The 22,792-nt window shown below is 39.1% G+C and overlaps 2 protein-coding genes across 2 annotated transcripts in view; both read right to left on the reverse strand.

Annotated features, from left to right (window-relative positions):
- LOC127943026 (neural cell adhesion molecule L1-like) overlaps positions 1 to 4,287 on the reverse strand; it is a 70,685-nt gene extending 66,398 nt beyond the window's left edge. The window contains exons 1-5 of the mRNA XM_052539116.1: positions 4,240 to 4,287; positions 3,644 to 3,679; positions 2,771 to 3,247; positions 2,445 to 2,609; positions 28 to 303 (exon numbers count right to left, since the gene is read on the reverse strand). Of these exons, the coding sequence (XP_052395076.1) occupies positions 28 to 303; positions 2,445 to 2,609; positions 2,771 to 3,247; positions 3,644 to 3,679; positions 4,240 to 4,270 (985 nt within the window). The 5' untranslated portion in view covers positions 4,271 to 4,287. The remainder of the gene's footprint in view (positions 1 to 27; positions 304 to 2,444; positions 2,610 to 2,770; positions 3,248 to 3,643; positions 3,680 to 4,239) is intronic.
- LOC127943030 (Fc receptor-like protein 5) overlaps positions 1 to 22,792 on the reverse strand; it is a 234,102-nt gene that overhangs the window by 8,128 nt on the left and 203,182 nt on the right. The window lies entirely within an intron of this gene.

Here is a 22,792-nt window from a genome sequence, read left to right on the forward strand (position 1 = left end):
TGAATAAACACAGAAACACAGACTCACGGTGTACAGTGATATTAACAGGATGAGTTTTCTCTCCAGATTCAGACTCACACCAGTACACTCCAGTGTCACCTGTGCTGGTGGATCTGATTGTACATGTGGATCCTGTTTGTGTTCCCCACACTGAACAACCTTCCAGCCCCCATCTGTCTGTGTATCTTCTCATTCTCCATCCAGCAGAGTTACTCTTCTCCTCACAGCTCAGAGAGAGAGAGACAGATGTGAAGTGTTGAGTTCTGCTGGGACTGACGATCAGAGAGACTGGAGGAGAAACACCTGAGAAGACAATTACAACTACACTTCAGAAATCAACTCAAGACACTTTTATTGATTTAACACTTCACACAGCCTAAATAGTTTCAGAACAGCTTTTCAAAACAAATATTAAAGTTGTAATATCTGAAAACCATAAGTCATCACTGAGTATTTCTATTTAAAATTCATAAACTAAATTGCACGGTAATATATTTGTCTTTCTGCCATCAGCGAGCCAAAGACAGCTGTGACAGCAGAAACCTCCATAAGCTGTTACTAGTCCTGTTAACTGTCACTCACGTTTTTGAAGATAGACATGAATGTGCATGATACTTAAATTTAACCTAAATTTTTATAATTCATGACTGAAATCATTTTGTAACATGATTTTGATGTGCCATTTACATGGTAATGCAATGTCTGATTTTAAAATGGGTTTTGAAGGATGAATTTTGAGATTTTATGTTTTCAAGTGATATATAACTTCTGATGATTTCTAAAAAGTGATAGAGAAAAAGGCAACGAGGAAGTCTTTTTTTTAAACAAGGTCAAAATTCCTGTTATAATGTTGATTTCTGAGGGTGCACTCTTGTCATAAATTAATCTATTACTTTTCCTACATAATTTTTAACAAAAAATATTGGTAAAATATATATTTCGGAGTCTTAGACCTTTCCAACGATATATAGTTTTTCAAGATTAGATTAGATTTAATTGTAATATAGTATAGTCAACGTAGCCGTCCTGTATTCGGGACGGGGTGACATTTAACAGGTTAATAACTTATCATTTACCTAGAATCAAGGTCTGGTCAATGACATAACATTTTACAATGAAATGTTTATTAAATAGATCAGATTAAGTATAAATAACACGTTTGTGGCACGGTAGTTATAGTTTAGTTTTTTATGACAATTTTAGGTAATGCTTTAGATTACAAGCTGCAAAGAACTACGTCAGTAAACAGAATTCACAGTATCCTCGTTTTTGTAATTAAAGTTTACCCATTCAGCCCCTCTGTGCAGGTATAAGAGAACAATATGCTAAGTTTGGGGAATAAAAGGGGAACGGTTGACTTAGATTTAGAACAAGTGTATATTTATACAGTAATTACAGAGAAAATTTATTTTATTTATTATTATTTATTTATTTTATTTTTTGCTATGAAAAAGCACAGTTTACATCCACTGAAATGTAAATGTTGTATAATGTATTTTTCTGCGAACAGCTGGAAAGAGGAAAGCTTGTTTTAAACTGAACCTTGATGATATATCATACACAGTTATTTGGTGATAGTTGGTTATGAAGCTGCTCGTGTGAAGTTGCTGAGATCGGTGAATAAGCTTTCATGAGGTGAGTAGACTCGTGAATTATAAATCATAGCAGAAACTCATTAACTCATTTCACTAGATGTCCAGTTTTACTGTTCAGTCTCCATCATGTATCCTTTAATAATAGAATGGTTAAAAATGACAATAATAAAATATCAATATAAAATTATAAAAAGTATATCATCTTTCTAAATCAATATCAAACACAAGATTGTTGTTTAGGCCTTACATATCATGTAATATTAGAATAGGTTTCAAAATACTTACTGTATAAATGATGAGTAATGTTACAGGTTGTTACTCCTTTATTCCCCAATCGTCACATATTATTCCCCTACACTGAGTTACTGAATAGATAACACTATAATTAAAAAAAATTACACTGTAACTTCAGATTACTTATGCAGTTCTTTGCAGGTTGTATATCTGGTTGTTAGTCCCTTATTCCCCAAACATTGTTCCCTTATACCTACACGTACATTCTTTATTGGTACACTATAATTACAGAGACATACACTGTAAATACAGTATACTTATGTAGTTCTTATCGTGTTGTAATCTAAAGGGTTACCTGATTTTCAGGTATTAGATTTAAACATTTTACATTTTTGCAGCTGACCCATGAATCAAGGTTGTGTTGGTTAGTTTGGTCTGTTTAGACTCTGCTTGTAGATACAGTATCTACACCTGACAGCAGAAGCATCTTTCTCCATTGACACCATTAATCAGTAGCTGTATATTATGAGCGGAAAACATTTCAAGACAAACTCTAAAAATATCAATGAAAATCTCCAGAGTGTCTCGTTCATTCTGTGTTCAGTCTGAACTCACCAGTGACCCACAGTAGCTGTGTGTTGCTGTAGGTTGAGTTATAGGCTGGTTTTCCTCTCTCTGCTCTGCACACATAAACTCCTGTGTGTTTTAGATCAGCAGAACTGACAGTGTAGTGTCCTCCAGCTCCTCTGCTGCTGTCTGAGAGACGCTTATAACTGTTGTCTGTATGAAGTGAAAATGTGCAGTTACCTCAAGAAATGAGTCTTAAATGACCGTTGTTGGTATAATCAGAGTATTCAGAATGATTAAATATTTTAATCTCTCTGTTTCTTTATGAAGTCAGTTTATTCAGATGTTACTACATGAAGCACATTATATCTTACCTGATGAGAGAGTTTGAGTGAACCAGCTGAATGTCCAGCCTGTAGAGGAACCATTAACCTGACAGATCAGAGTCACTGAATCTCCTTCAGTCAACCACTTCTGTGGAGAAACACTTAACACTGCTCTGGGAACTGAAGATGAGAAATCACTCATTAATAACATGTTAAACTTGTGTGTGTGTGTGAAGAGGTGATCAAACTCACCTGATACTGTCAGTGTAACTTCATCACTGCGGTGTGATGTCCGTGATCCTCCTCTCTCTGCTCCATAACAGTAGTATTCACCTGCGTCAGACTCAGTAACAGAACTGAATGTGTGTTCCTGTAGTTCACTGAAAACACGGCCTGAACCGTCTTTATACCAGGTGTACTCCCAGCTAGAGACTCCTTCACTATATACGTCACATCTGAGAGTGACTGTCTCTCCTCTGAACACATGTTGAGCAGGTTTGATGCTCACTGTGGCTTTTGGGTTTTCTGTACAATGACAACAATTCACAATAAAAATAACATACTGCTTTTACTGTATGAACAGTTACTTGAGTCTAAAACACATATAAATCAGATGAGACTGAAGTGTTGTTTTCTATTGCTGTTATAGTCATTTATGAAAGATTTGTCTATATACAACCATTGAGGATTTGCAAACATGATTTCTGAAAGTTTTGTCTCTCATTGTTTAGATTTTGATTTCAGAGAGAATATAAGAAACATATCTGCTGGTTTTGAGTCTGATCTTGTCATGCCTCAGATTGTCACATGAATAATTCAATTTGTTAAAGGATTTAAGTAATTTCTCAACTGGCTTGTAACAGTTACTGTAGAATCAGTCAATACTGTATGTCATGAAATATATGAATCAAATCGACTCACCTTCAGTATGTTGAGAGAAGATTTTTGAGATCAGGACTAAAAACACAAAGAGAAACCTCATTACAATGTGAACATTGAGCTGATAATTATAAAGATTAACTGGTCTGTATATGTGTCTAGATAAACATGAAATCATCTGACTGGTATTTCATAGATTTGATCACAGTGGAGAAGTGTTTAGGGAACTTCACTCCAACAGTCTGATCACGAGCAGAAGAATAAAGACAAACTCTTACTAACTGTGAACTAGTGAATATTACAACAACAGCTACAATAACTGCAAAACAAACCAACAGAACTGATTCAACAGCATTACACATCACAAAACTGAATCACTGAGCAAACACACTGATCTACAACACAACAGAGAGCATTTCTCTTTCACAAACAGCACTAACTGCACACTTCCTCTCTCAAACTCATCTTTCACTCATATTTGAGTTTAGTGAATACATCATATATCATGAACTACAGCTGGATCTGAAACTCTGAGATCAGACAGAAAATACATAAATCTAGGAACACAAAAACACTTGATCATTTCCATAATATAATAACTATTCCACTGAAACACATTAAGAGAGAATAATACTCACAGAGCAGAAGAGGAAGTGGACTGAGCTCCATACTGACTGAATGATGTCAGACGCTTAAAGACACAGAGTGTGTTAAAGACTCAAGACTTCCTCAAACCTGTGGTCAGATCTTGAGAAACATCAGATTGTCTTTCAACAATCAGAGCCCCTCCCCTAGGCAACCCAGCCAGGGTGATCAGGTCCCAGCTTATCTCCAGGTAGCGCTAGTACCCTACACGCCATACCTCTCCTCTTCTGATCCACAGCCACCTTGATGCTACTTCTGCAGCATCAGTGGCCAACTTGATGGCCCTTCGCTGGCTCGCCCCTGTGATGCCAAGCATTTTGTAGGCCCTGCAAAGGGATTGGCCCACAAACCCTCGACATCCCACTTCGACAAAACTACAAACTACAAAAACATTTGGAAAAATTGATTCCATCCCTTTTTCACAAATGAATTTAAGTGCATCCAGTGGCTTAGATCCAGCAACCAGGCGTCTGCCCAAAGTAGTCAGCTCTTCAAACAGTTCAACAAGTCTTTACCAGTTCTAAGCAATCCTGAAGAACTATTGTATTCTCCTTTTCTTTGAGAGATGCGATGTCATATAAAAATCCAAATACGGGCCCATTGTCTAAGCAGCGAAAAGCGATCTTCCACGGAGGCAATTGTACTCATGACCAGATAATTTTATTAGTTTTTACATTTTTGAATATACATTAAAGTATTTATGCATAAATGCGTGCATATAGAAAAACTAATAGGGCGCTGTCGGGCGCGGATTTTTATTCGAAATGTAAAGTTTTTTTGTTTTTTTTTTTATACAAAAAAAAAATCTGTTGATATAAGTGTGATAATTGTAACCTAATGTGAAACAAACAAATTAATTAATAATTCTCTCTCTCTCTCTCTCATCTCTCTCTCTCATCTCTCTCTCTCATCTCTCTCTCGGCTTCTCTCTCACCTTCTCTCTCTTTCTCTCTCTCTTGCCGCCCTGGCTGAGCTGCCGCCCTAGGTGGGTGCCTAGTTCGCCTATAGGCACAGGCAGACCCTGTTTCCATGACAATAAAGTGAACAACAACAGCTTCCTCCCTCACTGGCTAGTGTAGTGGAGATGAATAGAACAAGCCAAAACATCAACCTACCGGTATTTCTATTCTGCCAGGCCTCTGACACTGATATATTTGTACGTGTGAACACAGTTTAATATTCATACACCAAGGCCAGGGATGAGGATATGTACCTAAAACCTTCAAACTGGCTGTTATTAAGCCTCTCATAAAAAAAAAAAATAAAAAAAAAAACTTAACTTGATACTACAGAGTTAGTTAATTACAGACCTCAAATCTTAAATCTTCATTTTCTGTCAAAAATACTCGAAAAGGCAGTTTACTCTCAGCTACGTTCCTTCGGAGAGAGAAATGGTATCTGTGAGGATTTCCAGTCAGGATTTAGACCGTATCACAGTACTGAGACTGCTCTCATCAGAGTTACAGATGACCTGCTCTCTCTGTTAGTGTAACTGGATCTGAACAATGTGTTCAACACTAATCGACCATAGGTTTGGGTCGATAGAGGATGCCATCTTCTGACATCATGATCCCTCCACATCTCCACTTCCACAATCCACACATCCCAGTCCAGTATCCTAAAGAGAATAAATAGCCTAAGAGATGGGAGATTAAAAAAAAAAATACATTTCCAATATTTTTTTCTTGCACTCATATAGATGAGTAGACTACACTGGTCACTGTATGTTTCACACTGTTGATTGTGTAGTGATGCAGTTGGAAAAATCTGAAGAAAGAAATAACTGACATCAGAAAAGTATCAATATTTAACTGAGAGAATGATGTGAAAGAGGAAGTACAAGAGAAAGAATACATTTAAGCATTAAGTTTGCATTAAGACGCATTACTAAGAATTTCTAGTTGATGTTGTCGAGATGGCAAATAAACCACGTGCAATGTGAGGAGAAGCTCATACCAGTGGGTTTCAAATCTAGTTTTTTTAGTGCTTCTTGCAGAATGATAAATGCTAGTTAAACTAAACACATCATAATTGTAATTTAATTTAAATGTCAATGTCATCTTTGTTCATTCTTGGTTAATACAGTTTTTTTTTTTTTTCACCTAAATTTGACATACTCAAATTTAAATGTTTGCCCTATACACATACAATGGAGGAAATACTGTATATATTTAATTTGAAAGAAAACCCTTTGAACTACAAAATATTATATATGTTTTTTTGTTTTCTTTAATATCTGTTATTCAGGTTCTGTAAGGTCCAGCTCTTTTGTTTGATGCCACTAGGTGCCACGAAAAAAATAAAAATCTTTCAAATAAGCCTCTAAACAGGTGTTATTGGATTAGTGAAGCATCTATAAGTGCCATTTTGAGTTTCCTTTGCAAAAACAGACTTTATAAATCATAATAACCCCAAAATCCTATTGCACTATGTACCATAAGCACTTTTTTAGATTTTTGATTGAATTATGTTACCTTTTAGTAGTAATATACAAAATGGCATAAATGAGTTGGACCAAATTTCACATTTTGAGTTTTCCACAATCAGTTTTATTCTTTCAGAAGACACAAGACTGTATAAATTATAAAATATATCTGATCTATCACAATCTAAAATAGAATCCACATCCTTCAGCTTTAAATCATTTCACTAATGTGTATTCTGTATTGTTCTACTCTTCGGAGCATCTTTTGACACGTGATTGTCACACAATCAAATAATACATAGTCAAATTTCTAAGAATGAGAGCTTTCTTGTGATATATGACTTGACTGTTTTGTGTAAATATATAAAATACACATTCTTAGGAAACTTTCTTCACAATCATTAGGTGGATATTCGTGTGTGGGATGATTACATTTCTAAGCATAATTATCCACCTTTATGTATCATAAAAATACATTTAAAAAATCTCTTAGCTTTCAAATGAACCCATATATGGTCTGATACCATATTAGAAAGGCTATGTAAATGAACCACACACATTTTTAACAATATTTTGGACCTGAATCCAGGTCTACAGATCTAATAAAGATTATTAATAAAGTGTAATAAAAATCAAAATAAAATAAAAAAAATTAAAATGTATTCAAGTTTTTCTCAGTTGCTTAGACAGTAAAATGCATCATTCAAGCCAAATGTCACAAACACAAAACACATTTTGTAAAATATTTCTCAGGAACTATTAAAGCTATTCTTGTGTTTCACAACTCTATTCAGCATTTGACACCATGTCTTCCTGTTGAGCAGTGTTCACAAACCATTAATGCCACCAAAGCCTGTAGTTCTCACCATGTGTACGCTAACATGCAGCATTTTCACACTGCAGTCAGAACCACAGGATGAGTAAAAAAAGAATCACATGTGCATTCATTGGCTATGAATACAACAACAAAAAACAACTCAAGAATTGTTTAAAATTGCATAGTCTTCTTTTTGACGGCATACTAACTGTAATAATTTATGTTGATAACAGTAGCATTTTGTTCCAAAGAGCAAAACAATGAATACTTGACATTGTTAATGGAGATGATGATTTTGCAATTGAACCGTCTTGATCAATGCTTAATTTGCTTTAATCTTATGTTACCTGATTAGTAATAATGCTTTTGCTTAAGTACAAATATGTAAACCAATTATTAATGCTGTATGGAAAATGTAATGTGTGACTTCACTAACATTAATAAAACCGCTGACTGATTTAGAGTAGAAACACATATGTATTAGAAATAGTTTTTTATGATAAATGGAAAATGTAGTAGTTAAGGTGTATGTTACAGACGGTTAAGAGATGAAGAAGAGGAAAAAAGGCTCAAAGATACTGAAAAAAATGAAAGCGCAGTAAACAACTGAAAGCCTTGGGGAAGGACTTGGCAGCAGTCCAGGTGATGACATCAGAAGAACCAGCGTTCGGCGTCTACGTATAAAAGACTGAGAGAGAGACTCGACGGACGGATTATTGTACTTTTATATAACTTTTTTTTAACTTTTAAACTTATATTATATTATTGACAAGTTATTGTCTACCAGAGTAGTAATTTAAGAGCCGTAAGCAAGAACTGACCACAGGGAAGTCTTCTGAGTAAATTGTAAGTACTTTCAGAATGCTTATAGTTTAGTCCAGATTAGACTTTCCTTACCTACCTGAGAATAATAAATAAAAAGGTAAAAGGTGTATGGATAAGGAGACACCATAAAACAACATGTAAAACCTGATTTGCTGAAGAAAGTGGTCAAAGTTCATTTGCAAAACTGTTTTACTTATGCCTGTCTTGATAATAAAATAACCATCTAATCGTGATTATTTGATCTAATTGTGGTTGTTTCAGACAACCGTGATTATTGTGCTTTTTATATGACAGAAGAAGAGAACCAGTTTGGTTTTTATGCACTATATAGCTTATTTCATCTGAAGTCTTTCAATACCTTAATGTGAGGGACAGAATTGTATTTACATTGTTAAATTTAAGTTTACAGAAATTGATCTCCCTTCTGCTGCAGCCGTCAGTCATTCTCCGCTCAGCATTCAAACAGCACGTCACAACCAGTTATGACAGTCACTAGTGTAAAACGCTCTCTAAAAGATGATATGTTGCTATTATAATACTTGATGTGTAGATAAAGTCTGGGGATTTGCATAAAATTACTGGAGTTTATTGATTGCTCTCTCAAGAACATCATTCTGCACCCTAGATGTGCAGAAGCGCTTTGACTCCATGTTGCTTCAAGTGCACCATTCTGCACCCTGGATGTGCATAAGAGCTTTGTGCCACTCTGTTTAAAGCTTTTCATATTATTAAAATTTCGCACACAAGAAGATTATTAGAAGTTTTTATTTTTCTCATGATTTCTATTTTATTTTCATAAACGTATTTTGTAAGAATACAAATATTTAACAGAATAATCATATTTAAATTGTATAATGTGCACCAAATATTTTCTTCAAGATATTATTTTGCTGTATAATGTATAATTTTAAGGGATAAATAAGTTGATTTTAAATTTCATGGCATCAACACATCTCAAAAAAGTTGGGACAAGGCCATGTTTACCACTGTGTGGCATCCCCTCTTCTTTTTATAACAGTCTGGAAACGTCTGGGGACTTGAGACAAATTGATCAAGTTTAGGAATAGGAATGTTGTTCCATTCTTGTCCAATACAGCCTTCTAGTTGCTCAACTGTCTTAGGACTTCTTTGTCGCATCTTCCGCTTTATGATGCACCAAATGTTTTCCAGATGTCTAAGCTGCCCATGCAACACTCACTCATGCAACCCCATTCCATCAGAGATGCAGGTCTAAACGGAGCGCTGATAACAACTTGGGTTGTCCTTATCATCTTTAGTCCGGATGACATAGCGTCCCAGTTTTCCAAAAATAACTTCAAATTTTGGTGCGTCTGAGCACAGAACAGTTTTCCACTTTGCCACATTTTAAATCATGTTTAAAATCAAAAAGTCATGTTTAGATATGGCTTCTTTTTTGACGGCAACGGCAAATGGCACGGTGGATTGTGTTCATCGATAATGTTTTCTGGAAGTATTCCTGAGCCCATGTTGTGATTTCCATTATAGTAGCATTGCTGTATGTGATACAGTGCCATCTAAGAGCCCGAAGATCACGGGCATCCAGTATGGTTTTACAGCCTTGACCCTTACGCACAAAGATTGTTCCAGATTCTCTGAATCTTTGGATGATATTATGCATTGTAGATGATGATTATCTCTTAGCAATATTTCTCTGAGAAACTCCTTTCTGATATTGCCCCACTATTTTTCGCTGCAGCATTGGGGGAATTGGTGATCCTTTGCCCATCTTGACTTCTGAGAGACACTGCCACTCTGAGAGGCTCCTTTTATACCTGAATGTAGTGTGACGTAAAGAGTTTCTTGCGCTCAAGTGGGCCATAGCTGAAAAATTTTGAGAATACCTGTTGGGAAACCGGTGTGTAGTGTTCACCGACAACAACCCCCTCAGTCACCTTACTTCTGGTAAGTTGGGGGCAGCTGAACAGCGTTGGGCCGCTCAGTTGGCCTCGTTTGACTTTGAGGTTAGGTATCGTTCCAGTCATAGTAACTAGAATGCTGATGCACTTTCTAGGCAAAACCCGACGTGGAGTGTGGAAGGGGAACAGCTGACAGTGGGGGGTTGTATCCCAGCACTAGTAAGAACTGCCACTAAGGTAGAGCTAATGGCACCCGCATGTCTTGCCGCTATTACAGTTTTGCCAGGTTATGTGGCTACTGATTTACGTGCATTGCAAGAGGAGGATCCGGATATTCAAGTGGTGTTTAGGTTCTGGGGCCAAGAGGTACCATTGGCTGGAGAAGAGCAGCAACAGCTCTCTAGACCAAGTAAGATTCTATTGCGTCAGAAAGACCGACTAGAGAAGCAGAATGGGGTACTGTACTGTAGGATGTTCTGCCCCAAAGGAGGTGAGGAAAATTTACAGCTGGTTTTACCAGCCGCTTTGAGAGCTGAGGTCCTCCCCCAGCTCCATCAGCAACATGGGCATCAGGGCATTGAACGCACAACAGAACTGGTACGCCAACGATGCTACTGGCCAGGTATGTCATCAGTGGTGGCGGAATGGGGTCGGCAATGTGAGCGCTGTCAGGTAGCTAAAGATACTCAGCCATTAGCGTGGGGGTTTATGGGTCAAGTGTTGGCTGCAAGACCCAATGAAATGGTGGCCATTGATTTTATGGTGTTGGAACCAGCCCGTTCGGGACATTAAAATTTCCTGGTCATGACCGATGTATTCGGTTAATACTAGTAGTCTCATGACAGAGTATGAGGAGCTGCCTGGGGATGAGGAGGAATACTTATGGGTTGTTGTGTCACATGTCCCACAGGTCAATGCAGCCCCGGTAGGCAGTGCTTCACCCCTTGAAGTGGGTGGATCAGTGCAAGAGGACTTGACATACTTGGGACTGGATGGGGCTGGTGCTACTACGGGGTTAGGCCTTCCAGTTGTACCGGCGACTGCATTGCCGAGTCAGAGTGCAGATAGAGAAGTGCGGCGTACTACATGAGCGACAGCGGGGCAACACCCCAATCTTTATCGGCTCCCTAGGGCGGTGGTGGCGGACGCTGGGGTCTTGGGATTACAAGCAGTGTTTCCGCCTGGTTTAGACCATGTAATTAAAAGTTTTTCCTCACAGTCGGGTCGACGAAGCAAAAGGTGGGGGAAGATTGTAGTGTGTGGGTGACGTAAAGATCACTCATTGGTTATGTTAAATTAGGAAGTGCGTATTTAAATGGGTTGTGCCAGTTGGGTGATGCGATGGGTTGTAATACCTGCCCTATTGGTTTGTTATTTCCGGCTCGACGTGCTGCAGGAGAAAAGGTATATGTAAGTGTTTGCGTTTGATCTGTTTGCTGGGGATATGACTATAAATATTATTTGTTGGCGCTGGTATAGGCTGGTAGCATGCGAATGAGTTGGACCACTTTGATGTGCCGCTAGTTTGGGGTTGGCCGGTTGTTTAATCAGGTGAGTGGCTGAGTGGTGAGTGTATCTTTGCAGGGTTCTGTGGTGATGCCGGTAGTGGTGGCTGTACACCAGCTGCAGTTCATCTACAAAAGGGAAATCGTCGTCTGTGGCTGGGCATTACATCTGGTGGTAGCGCGAACAGCGCGGTCAGCGCTGTTGTCTCACCCGGATTTTAAGTGTTTCTTTTTTTTCCTTTTTGTTTCCAGTCTACCTGGTTGGGGTTTGTTTGCCTAAAAATGCAATGGTGAATTTAATTGTCTAGTTCCTTATTTTGGTTTTCTGTTCTGTTATTTGTGTTATTTTCATTTATCCGTTTTATTGAATAGTTTGATTTATTTTGATTATTATATTTATTATATTATTATATGCTGGGTTTGGGTTGTGGAAGTCCAGCTGATTATTCCATCTTGATTTAATTAATTCTTGTTTTGTATTATGTTGATCGTGACATTGGTTATTGTATTGTTTGCTTACTTTTGCATTTCTATGCAGGAGCCGAGGGTCACTGAGGCGGGTGCTCTAGGGCTGTGGTAGTTGGGTCTAACGTTCACTTAAGATTGGTGTTTTTCACCGGTGTGGTGTGAATATTGAGTGGAGTTTATTTTTGTTTTTCTTTGGAGGTCACTTCCAGCCAGAGGTGCCTGGAGTATATGTCTTTCAGCCCTGTATGGTTGTGTTGATGAATGTGTTATTTTTAATTTTTATTTTTTTTGTGACTTACCATTGCTGTCTCTTGACCTTTTTTGTGTTTTCTTTTTTTCCAATTCTTGTGGGTTCCGTTACAATTGAGTATTCTGTATACTGCTCCTCTGATAGGGTGATTGTTATAATGTACTTGCAGTAGGTTAAGTAAAGTGTTTTTTTTTAGAACCCATGACTCTAGTCATTTGCTGTCTAGTTATTTGCTGATAACGAACCTGTGTGCTTTGAGTACCTAAAAGCTGGTGGCTGGTAATATATTTTTAGGGTGTAAAGTCCCTAGATGGCGTAGTCGACAACCAAAATTATATCAATAGCCTAATTATTTCTGTAGTCTAGGCCGATTCCTGTCTTGCTGGTACGCGTTCGGTCACACAATCATTTTGCCAATTGACCTAATAAGTTGCTAATTGGTCCTCCAACTGTTCCTTATATCAAAATTTTACTTTTCTGGCCTCTTATTGCTACCTGTCCCAACTTTTTTGGAATGTGTAGCTCTCATGAAATCCAAAATGAGCCAATATTTGGCATGACATTTCAGAATTTCTCACTTTCAACATTTGATATACTATCACTAATATTGATATATTCTATTGTGAATAAAATATAAGTTTATGAGATTTGCAAATTGTTACATTCTTTTTTTACTCACAATTTGGAATTGTGAGTAACTTTTTTGGAATTGGTTTTGTATATTGTCAATTTAGTTTTTCTCCGAAAAGAGGAAGTGACTATTTAGCGGATTAACAATGTTTAATTAATGTTTCCAGCATGATTAGCAAGTGACTAGCATGTAACTATTATGTTGTTAACTTGATTAGCAAGTGAGTAGCAAAAGACTAGCATGTTGCTAGCATTATTACCAAGTTATTAGCATGTTGCTAACATGATTAACCAGTTATTATCATGTTGCTAGCATGTTTCTAGCCTGATTAGCTAGTTACTAGAATGTTGTAGGCATGTTTCTATGCTAATCCAGCTAAAAACAGTTACAATAAAAAATACAATAAAAAAACAGCTAAAACCAGCCAAGACCACTATTACAGTCACCAAAACCACTTTAAAACCATGTTAAAGGCATGTTTCTAGCCTGATTGGCAAATGACTAGCATTCTGTTAACATGTTTCTATGCTAATCCAGCTAAAACCAGTTTATTTAGAAAAAAAGAAAACTAAAAACAAGCTAAGACCAGCATAACAATGGCCAAAACCACTTTAAAACCATGTTAAAAGCAGGTTTCTATCCTGATTAAAAGATTACTAGCATGCTGTTAGCATTTTTCTATGCTAATCCAGCTAAAACTAGCTAAAACCAATGAATTCATTAACAAACAGTTGCCAAAACCACTTTAAAACCATGTTATGTAGTTGAGCGCTCAGAGAGTTCAGCTGAGACGTGACGAGCTCTGGAAGTTCCGCAGAGGCTTTGGTAGTTCAGCAGAGATGTGGAGAGGCTCTGATAGTTCAGCAGAGACGTGGATAAGCTCTGGTAGTTCAGCAGCGACGTGGAGAGGCTCTGGTAGTTCAGCAGAGACGTGGAGAGACTCTGGTAGTTCAGCAGAGACGTGGAGAGGCTCTGGTAGTTCAGCAGAGACGTGGAGACGTGGAGATGCTCTGGTAGTTCAGCAGAGACGTGGAGACACTCTGGTAGATCCGTGGTGATTTGACTGGATTCAGGAAGATCAACGGTGATTTGACTGTGCTCATGAAGATCATTGGTGACCTGACTCTGCTCATGAAGATCATTGGTGACCTGACTCTGCTCATGAAGATCATTGGTGACTTGATTTTGCTCATGAAGATCATTGATGACTTGACTTTGCTCATGAAGATCAATGGTGACGTGCATCTGCTCATGAAGATCAATGGTGACTTGCCTTTGCCCATGAAGAACATTGGTGACTTGACTTTGCCCATGAAGAACACTGGTGACTTGACTTGACTCCTGAGGTCTAACTGTGGTAGTGCTTAACTCATGAGGTCGGTTAATTTAATGAATCTTCTCCTCCACTCCTCCATGCTGGCTGGGGAACGGAGACAAAATCCCACACCACTGGATCTGATCAGATGGAGTTTTTCTGTAATGATCGGGACACAGGAGACGAGAGATCCAAGAGCAATGTGTGTTTATTGGGTAATCCAAAAATCTGAATCAAAACAAGCAGGGGTCATAACCAAAAATCAGTCCAGAAACAAACAAACAGGAAACAAGAAACTCGAAACTAGAGGGAACACCGGGAAACCAGATGACGGAAAATAAGGACTCCATGACACAGACAGAAAACAGACCAGTATAAATAGACAGGATAATGAAGATGAAAGTGAAGACACCTGAGTGCAATTAATTAATTACCGTGAAGAAGGTACAAGGCTTTGTGGGAAATGTAGTGCCTGCAGTGATGTGCCTATGGGGAAGTGAGACCACTAGTGGACACCCAGGGAACCACAGACCAGACACCGTGACACACATGCAATCAAACCTCTTCAAAAGATTCAGAATGCAGCAGCATAAAACTAATGAGGCAGCTTTGAATTAATGGTTAGAGACTTGGAATAGCTATCCGAAGGTTGCCGTTTTGATTCTCGGTGCTGGCTGGAGTTTTAGGTGGCTGGTAGTGAATCAACAGCACTCTTTTCCCTCAATACCCATGATTGAAGTGCCCCTTGAGCAAGGCACTGAACCCCAAGTTTCTCCCCAGGTGTTGGATATATAGCTGCCCACTGCTCCGGGTGTGTGTTCACTTCTCACTGCTGTGTGTGTGAACTTGGATGGGTTAAATCAAATTCCGAGTATGGGTTACCATACATGGCAAATGTCACGACTTTCACTAATAAATAAAAACCAGCAAATAGCCACCAGCACCAGGGCAGCAAATGTCCAAACGCCTCCTGAGCTTGTGACCAATGGGACCTGTCCTGGTCGGTGAAGTGACCCATCTGGTGATTTGGACTGTGATCGTGGGCAGTTCTGTCTGGGCTGATAATTGTTTCAAAGTTGGTGGTAAATTGTGTGTGATTCCGGTTGGCCAGTGGTTTGACTTTGGGATTTGGCAATAACTGGAGCAGTGGTTGGCAGCTCAGAGTTGGCTGTGGGTTGGGATGTGTCGGTTTTCCATGTGGCTGGTTCTGTGTTGTTTTGAGAAGGAAGATATGGATTGGCTATTGGAGTCCAGATAAAATACTCTGTAAATAATGGTAAATAATGGTGAGGAAGCAAGTGCAAGTAAATGAAATAGGATTTATTAACAATGAACAGAGAATAATGGCAGGAACAACAAGTATGTAGAGATGTCTGATGGTGATCCAGGAAGTGGCGATGAGTAGAGACATAAGGAAAGCATGACACAGGAACTGAGATGATCGGTCCATGGTGGTGTGGAGTGTATGGGGTTTCAGAATTGCGAAGATCCAACGACGAGAAACAGAGAAGAAACAGGAACGAGAAACCAGGCATATGATCGGGAAACTACAAACAACGCACTGACAAACACAAGATGAAAGACAGGGCAATAAGTAGGGATCGGGTAATGAGTGCACTGCACCTACTCCCACCTCTGACGTGTCGACCTCCACCACAAACTGACGTGTGGGATCAGAGGTGACTAAGATCGGAGCCGAAACGAAGCGGCTCTTGAGGTTGGTAAATACAGCCTCGGCTGAGACCACCTGAATGTAGTTCTGGGGGAGGTCAAGGCGGTCAGAGGTGAGATTAGTTGGCTGAAATTGCGAATAAAATGCAGATAAAAATTGGCGATCCCAGAAACCGCTGTAGGGCCTTACGGGAATGTGGACTTGGCCAATCTATCACAGCCTTCACCTTGTCACGATCCATACGCATTCCCTCAGATGAGACGCTATAACCTAGGAAGGAATCAGGCTGTGCATGAAATACGCATTTCTCCACCTTGACAAAAAGCCCATTCTCTAGTAACCTCTGGAGCATTCGTCTAACGTGTTGCACGTGTTCCTCGAGAGACGAAGAAAAAATCAATATGTCATCCAGGTAAACATATATGAACTGATCTACCATGTCTCTCAACACGTCATTGTGCTTGAAAAACCACTGGCGAGAAGGAAAGCCTGAATGGCATAACCAAGTATTCAAAGTGCCCTCTAGGGGTGTTAAAGGCAGTTTTCCACTCATCACCCTTCTGATGCGGACCAAATGATAAGCGTTACGTAAATCCAATTTTGTGAAGATGGATGCTCCCTGTAACCTCTCAAAGGCTGAAGACATCTACGGCAAAGGATAGGTATTCTTCACTGTGATGTTGTTCAGCTCTCAGTTATCAATACAAGGTCACAGAGAACTATGCTTCTTACCAACAAAAAAGAACGCCGCCTCCACTGGAGAAAAGGAAGGGTGGATGAACCCTGATGCTAGAGAATCAGAAATAAATTTCTCCATGGCAGTGAAAACCATTGCCTCCTCCTTAAAAACAGAACCAGACACAGAAGAATAAACAGACACCAGACAAGACTGATGACAACACTGGCTCCATAAGGTGATGGTGTCGGAACCCCAATCCACTCGTGAATTGTGTTTGACTAGCCAGGGGTGACCTAAGACAATGGGTGCCACAGGGGAGTCCATGAGGAGGAAGGGGATGGTCTCAGTGTGGTTTCCAGAGGTGAAGAGAGTTATAGGTCCAGTGGTGCGGGTGATGTTGGGAAGTTCCTACCCATTTGGTGCACTGACGGAGATAGTAGTCTCAAGTTTACTACCTGGCTGGCTCTTTTACCGGGCAGGTGAGTAGAAAATGTCCAGAGCCACTGCAATACAAGCAAAGTCCTCTGGAACTCCACCTCTCTCTCTCCTCCTGGATCAGTCAAACTCTACCCACCTGCATGGGCTCATGATCGAGGACGGAACTGACCGTGTTCTCTCTGCTCGGGTTGCCACTCTTAGGTTTGCCGGGGAGACGTGTAGGACAGGCGTGCGCCCCCAGTTGATTGATGTGAGTATCCATGTGGAGCACCAAGTCGATAAGCCCATTGAGGCTGGATGGCAACTCAGGCAGGTAGATCTTTTTCTGAACACAGTCTGCCAACTAATGTTGTTTTCGTCAACAATGACGATAACAAAATGATGTCGTTGACGCACCTTTTTTTATGACGATAACGTGACGATGACTAGCTAAAAATGGCTCTAATGTGACTAAAACATGACGAGACATTTTCAAGTTTTCGTTGACGTGACGAGACGAAACGAAAATGATTAGAAGTCTGACGTTCACAATGCATATCATTTCTGCCTATTTTGGAGAAGCACTCGGCTGCAGCCTGCAGAACGAGGCGGGGCTGCACCTGGGACGGGGGTGGAAACTACTTTTAAATGCGCACTTGAGCAGCACAGCGCACTGTGACTCCATGTTGCTTTGAGCACATCATTCTGCACCTGCGATGTGCATACGCGCTTTGTGCGCTCTGTTTTGAAGCATTTCATATTATCATGGTTTTGCGCACTTAAAGATTATTAAAAGCCTATATTTTTATACCTAACCTACACAATACATTTAAAATGAGCATAATTTAATTGTATATTATTTGTGTGTAGTGTAGTCTATATAAATACATACACTTCTTAGCTCTTGACATTCATATATAAATATAAAATTGTGATATTTGCTGCGGGGTGAGGGTTTTGATAACTCTCTCTTTTTTGACCATACATGTGTTTGCATCCCTGAATGTTTGTGTCACTTTTGTTAGACAGGGTTGTATGATGTTTGTGTTTACAAATAATATGCATCTTCTTGTTGCACTGGCAGACAAGTTGAAGCACAAGTTGTAGAGCATAAGTATGTTTTCCTCAATAGCTTATATTTTGGGCACGTTGTTCATTGCGCTTTAGAAATTTCTCAAATAAAGCCACAATTGCCAAAGTAAGAATGTTTTTATTCCTGGCTTTTTTGGAGTAAAACAGTGATTCCACTGTTACCACTTTATCTGTGTGTAATGTTGTAGTAGCTCAAAGTATTTTGCTGTTTAAACCATTCCTTTGTTAATGTGATTACTGGTGAAAATAGGCAATGTGGTGAAATTTTAGAAGAGCATCAATTCATGGAAAAAATATAACATGAAATATGTGGATAAAAGGTCTCAGCTTGGCAGCACTGCATCTCCATCAATGAGAAAGTCTAGTTTATTATGCAAAGCTTTTAAGGTTAACTGTTGTTTTATGAATTGCAACACTCGTTACAACCTGTCAAACCTAAGTCCATTTCCAATACTTTTTAACCTAAATTAATTTGTTAAAGACAACTTTTTTGTTTTTTACTAAAATTGATTAAAACTTGACTAAAACCTTTTTGTTTTTTAGTCGACTAAAACTTGACTAAAACTATGAAGTTTATAAGTGACTAAAATGTGACTAAAACTAAAAAGCATTTTCGTCCAAAAGACTAAGACTAAGACTAAAACTAAAAGAGCTGCCAAAACCAACACTGCTGCCAACCCATGCAGGAACATATCCCACTGCGCCTCCTAATTCCACTTGCACTTGTCCGCCAAGGTGCGAAACTTGATAGAGTAATCTGCCACGGAGTAATTCCCCTGTTTTAGATCTGCGAATCTTCTGGCAGCCTCCTTGCCAGCCACGGTTCGGTCGAAGACCCTCTTCATTTCGGCCGTGAGGGTGTGTAATGAGGCGCAGCATGGGTCTGGGTTCTCCCACACCGCCGTTCCCCACAAGGCTGCCCTCCCGGAAAGCCGAGTGAGCACAAATGCCACCTTGGACTCTTCTGTCTCGAAGGTGCGAGGCTGCAAGGAGAAATGCATGGAACATCTAGTAAGGAATGCTCTACAGAAGTTAGGCTCAATGGAATAATTCTCAGGAACAGGTAGGCGGGGTTCCGGCTTGACTCGGGGACAGCCCGGGGAACAGAAGGTGTGGGCAGTGCAGCGGAAATGGTCAGCAGTTGGATATGCTGGGTGAGCTCGGACACTTGTGTCATCAGCGCTTGGACATCACGTCTGGTGTTGAGGATGCTCTCCTGCTGTTGATCCATACGGGTGACGCTGTGGTGGATGAATTCGGATAAGGATGTGGAACTTGCTGCTTCCATGTTGTTTCTGTAATGGTAAATAATGGTGACGAAACAAGTGCGAGTAAATGAAATAAGATTTATTAACAGAGTCCAATGAACAGAGAAGAACGGCAGGAACAACAGGTATGTAGAGATGTCTGACAGTGATCCAGGAAGTGGCGATGAGTAGAGACAGCAGGAGAGCGTGACACAGTAACTGAGATGAATGGTCCGTGGTGGTGAGGAGTGGATTCGGTTCCAGATGTGCGAAAATCCAACGACGAGACAAAACAGGGAAGAAACAGGAACGAGAAACCAGGCATACGATCTGGAAACTTCAAACAACGCTCTGACAAACACAAGACAAAAGACAGGGCAATAAGTAGGGATCGGGTAATACGTGGCAGCTGTGGCTGATGAAAAATTTAAGGAGATGCCCACATGAAACGATCAATGCTGATGAGAGACACACAAAACTCCACCAACATACTGCAAAGCAGAGGCGACGGTTTACCAACCGTGACAATATCTTTCAACTAAGGTCCAGGATGTGGTGGAATCGTACAGGTTGATGTCTTTAGTGGTGTGATATTGAGCAATCAGCGTTTGAGCGCTGGAAATGGGTTTTACTGAGATTGGTGGAAGATCAGCAGTGTATCTAATATCTGGACTATCTGAAAGAACCTGAGTGGGTCTGAAATCCTGGTCTCCTCTGGGGTGGATGGGTGGAGGATAGGTCGGATCTGGTGGATAGAAGTTGTGTTTCTGGTAGTTTAGGAAGCTCTGGAGGTAACCGACAGCACAGCTGCAGACCCGGGGATTGTGGGTCAGATAAACGTAAGTCAGCTCAGGTTTGGATGAGAAGAACCAATCAGGCATCAGCGAGACACTTTTATTCTCCAGGTCGAAGGTCTTGAGGCTGCTGGAGGACACATGCACCAGGAGATGCTGAGGCAGCACGGGCAGCTTGTTCTGAGACAGGTTAATGAACTCCAGACACGTCAGGTCACTGAAGGTGCCATCATAAAGGTAACAAATCTGGTTCCTGTCAAAGTAGATCTCCATCAGACCAGGAGTGCAGCAGAACACCAGTCCTCCCAAACCAGTTAACATGTTACCACAAAAACGCAGGAAGCTCAGCATCTCCAGCATTGGACCTGAAAGAGACAGAGTTTTTCAGAATGAAAGTTAGTTTAGTTAATTATTTAGTTATTATTAATTATGTAATAAGCCAAAGAGAGCCATCTGAGAGTCTTCGGGCTATTGGTTGCTTTTCTCAAGTTTCAAGACACTGATGTTTGTGTACAGATCAGCAAAACTTGCTTGTTGTATTCCTCATTTGTAATTCACTCTGGATAAAAGCACTTATTACATGAATAAATGTAAACATTTTCCAGAAGAGATCAGATGTGCTAAAACACTAGTCTCATTTAAATCTAGACTTAAAACTCATCTTTTTAGCTGTGCATTTATTGAATGAGCACTGTGCAATGTCCAAACTGATTGCATAATAATTTCACTGTTTTTTTTTTTTTTTTTTTTTTTTTTTTTTGTTTCATGTAAAATCATTTTCTAACTGTTTTAAATTCATTTTAAATTAGAATTTTTTAAAAAAATTTAAAATTGCTTGTTTTATTCTTTGTATTCTTTTTCTTCATTATTATTTTACTTTCTTTTATGTAAAGCACTTTGAATAACCATTGTGTACGAAATGTGCTATATAAACAAACTTGCCTTGCCTAAATGTGCCATATATGTTAACATTGTAATTACTTTTTTAATTATACATGAGCTGACACTGTCGAGTATGTTACTCAGTTTGGAAAGATTTAACAAATCTTTGACATTCCATGCATTCACTGACTGATGGATTCTCACCTTTAAATGGAAAAGTCAATTTCTGTCACCACTATGAACCAACCATTACACAAAATATGAAGAATATAAATAAGCTGTCCATGACAGGTCTAAAGACCAGAACAAAAATACACTCTACAAAAAATTGCCTAATTATTATCAGAAAATTTCAGTAAATAGAGATAACTTTTTTTAATATATGTATATTTTTAATCAATACCACACAGCCCTAATTATGATAGTAGAGCAGAAAATACACTTTTATTTCTATGATAAAACACATACTAAGATATGCTTTCAATACTTTTTGAACAAACTGTTTCATACAGTCAGTGTCTTATCAAACTCTGCAGGGCACTGAATTTGAAGTTTGGAGACCCCTGCAGTATGCTAATGTATCAAGCCTTTTTAACCATGAGTGCACATTTTGATTTGCCACACTCCTGACTATCTTTTCCTGCACCTTATTTTGATCGACCAGCAAGTGTACCTAGCATGCATTCAAAGCATCAGAAATGAAACACTTATTAATTTATATACAATATATTCATAATTAACGCTAAGAAAAAAACATTTAAAATACAATAATACTGTTCAACCAACAAAATTATATTTTATTTTAGTGATGTCAAATGATAGTAAAGGAAAAATTAGAACATGTTACGGTAGGTCACATGCTCTCAAGGCTCCATAGTGAGCTCATTTTAGACTAGAAAATACATATAAATTCAAGATATAAAAAAATTATATAATTGTACATCCAACCCCAAAACGAGGGTTATGTGTTTTTTTATAAGGGGGTTATTATGCACTTTTATGAAACCAACAACTCAGAGACCAATACATCTGAAAGTCATGCAGAACTTACAAAGTCCTATTATGTGATGCATATTTTGTGCAGCTGGCATTATTGACCAGCATTGGAGTGTAGTATAATAGCCTTTATGCATGTGCTTTAGGTTCATTTTTGGAGGATTTGTGGAAAATGGAGAGACAAATCTGTACTTATTTCACTAAGTATTGATGATCAGTGACATGAGTGTAACAGAAGATCAGTTGTAGTAGAAAAACAAGTTGTTGAGGACCAAGAAGTATATAAGCAATGAGGGTGAGGGCAGTGATGAAGAATAGGCAGGGGTGGATTTATTGAATAGGGGGTCTAGGCAAAATATAGGAATGGGGCCCAAAAAGAAGAAAAAGTATACAGTACAATAATTGTACTCCTATATGAAAAGCATTTAAGCGGCCCAAGGTGGTCACCAACCTTTGCCTAAAGGGTTAGTCCGCCCCTGAGAATAGGTTGTTGTGGAAGTGTTTTCAACAGGTATATATTTATATAATATCTTTAAAATGTGGGTCATGGCTTGATGACCGTGGGAAAATGTGGGTCCCAAGGCAAAACCAGTTGAAATCCACTGCAAACACAGCATATTTGGCACCATTTCACTATGACACTACTGCATTTTC

This window comes from Carassius gibelio, chromosome A22 (genome assembly GCF_023724105.1).
Source record: "Carassius gibelio isolate Cgi1373 ecotype wild population from Czech Republic chromosome A22, carGib1.2-hapl.c, whole genome shotgun sequence".
Lineage (NCBI taxonomy): Eukaryota > Metazoa > Chordata > Actinopteri > Cypriniformes > Cyprinidae > Carassius > Carassius gibelio.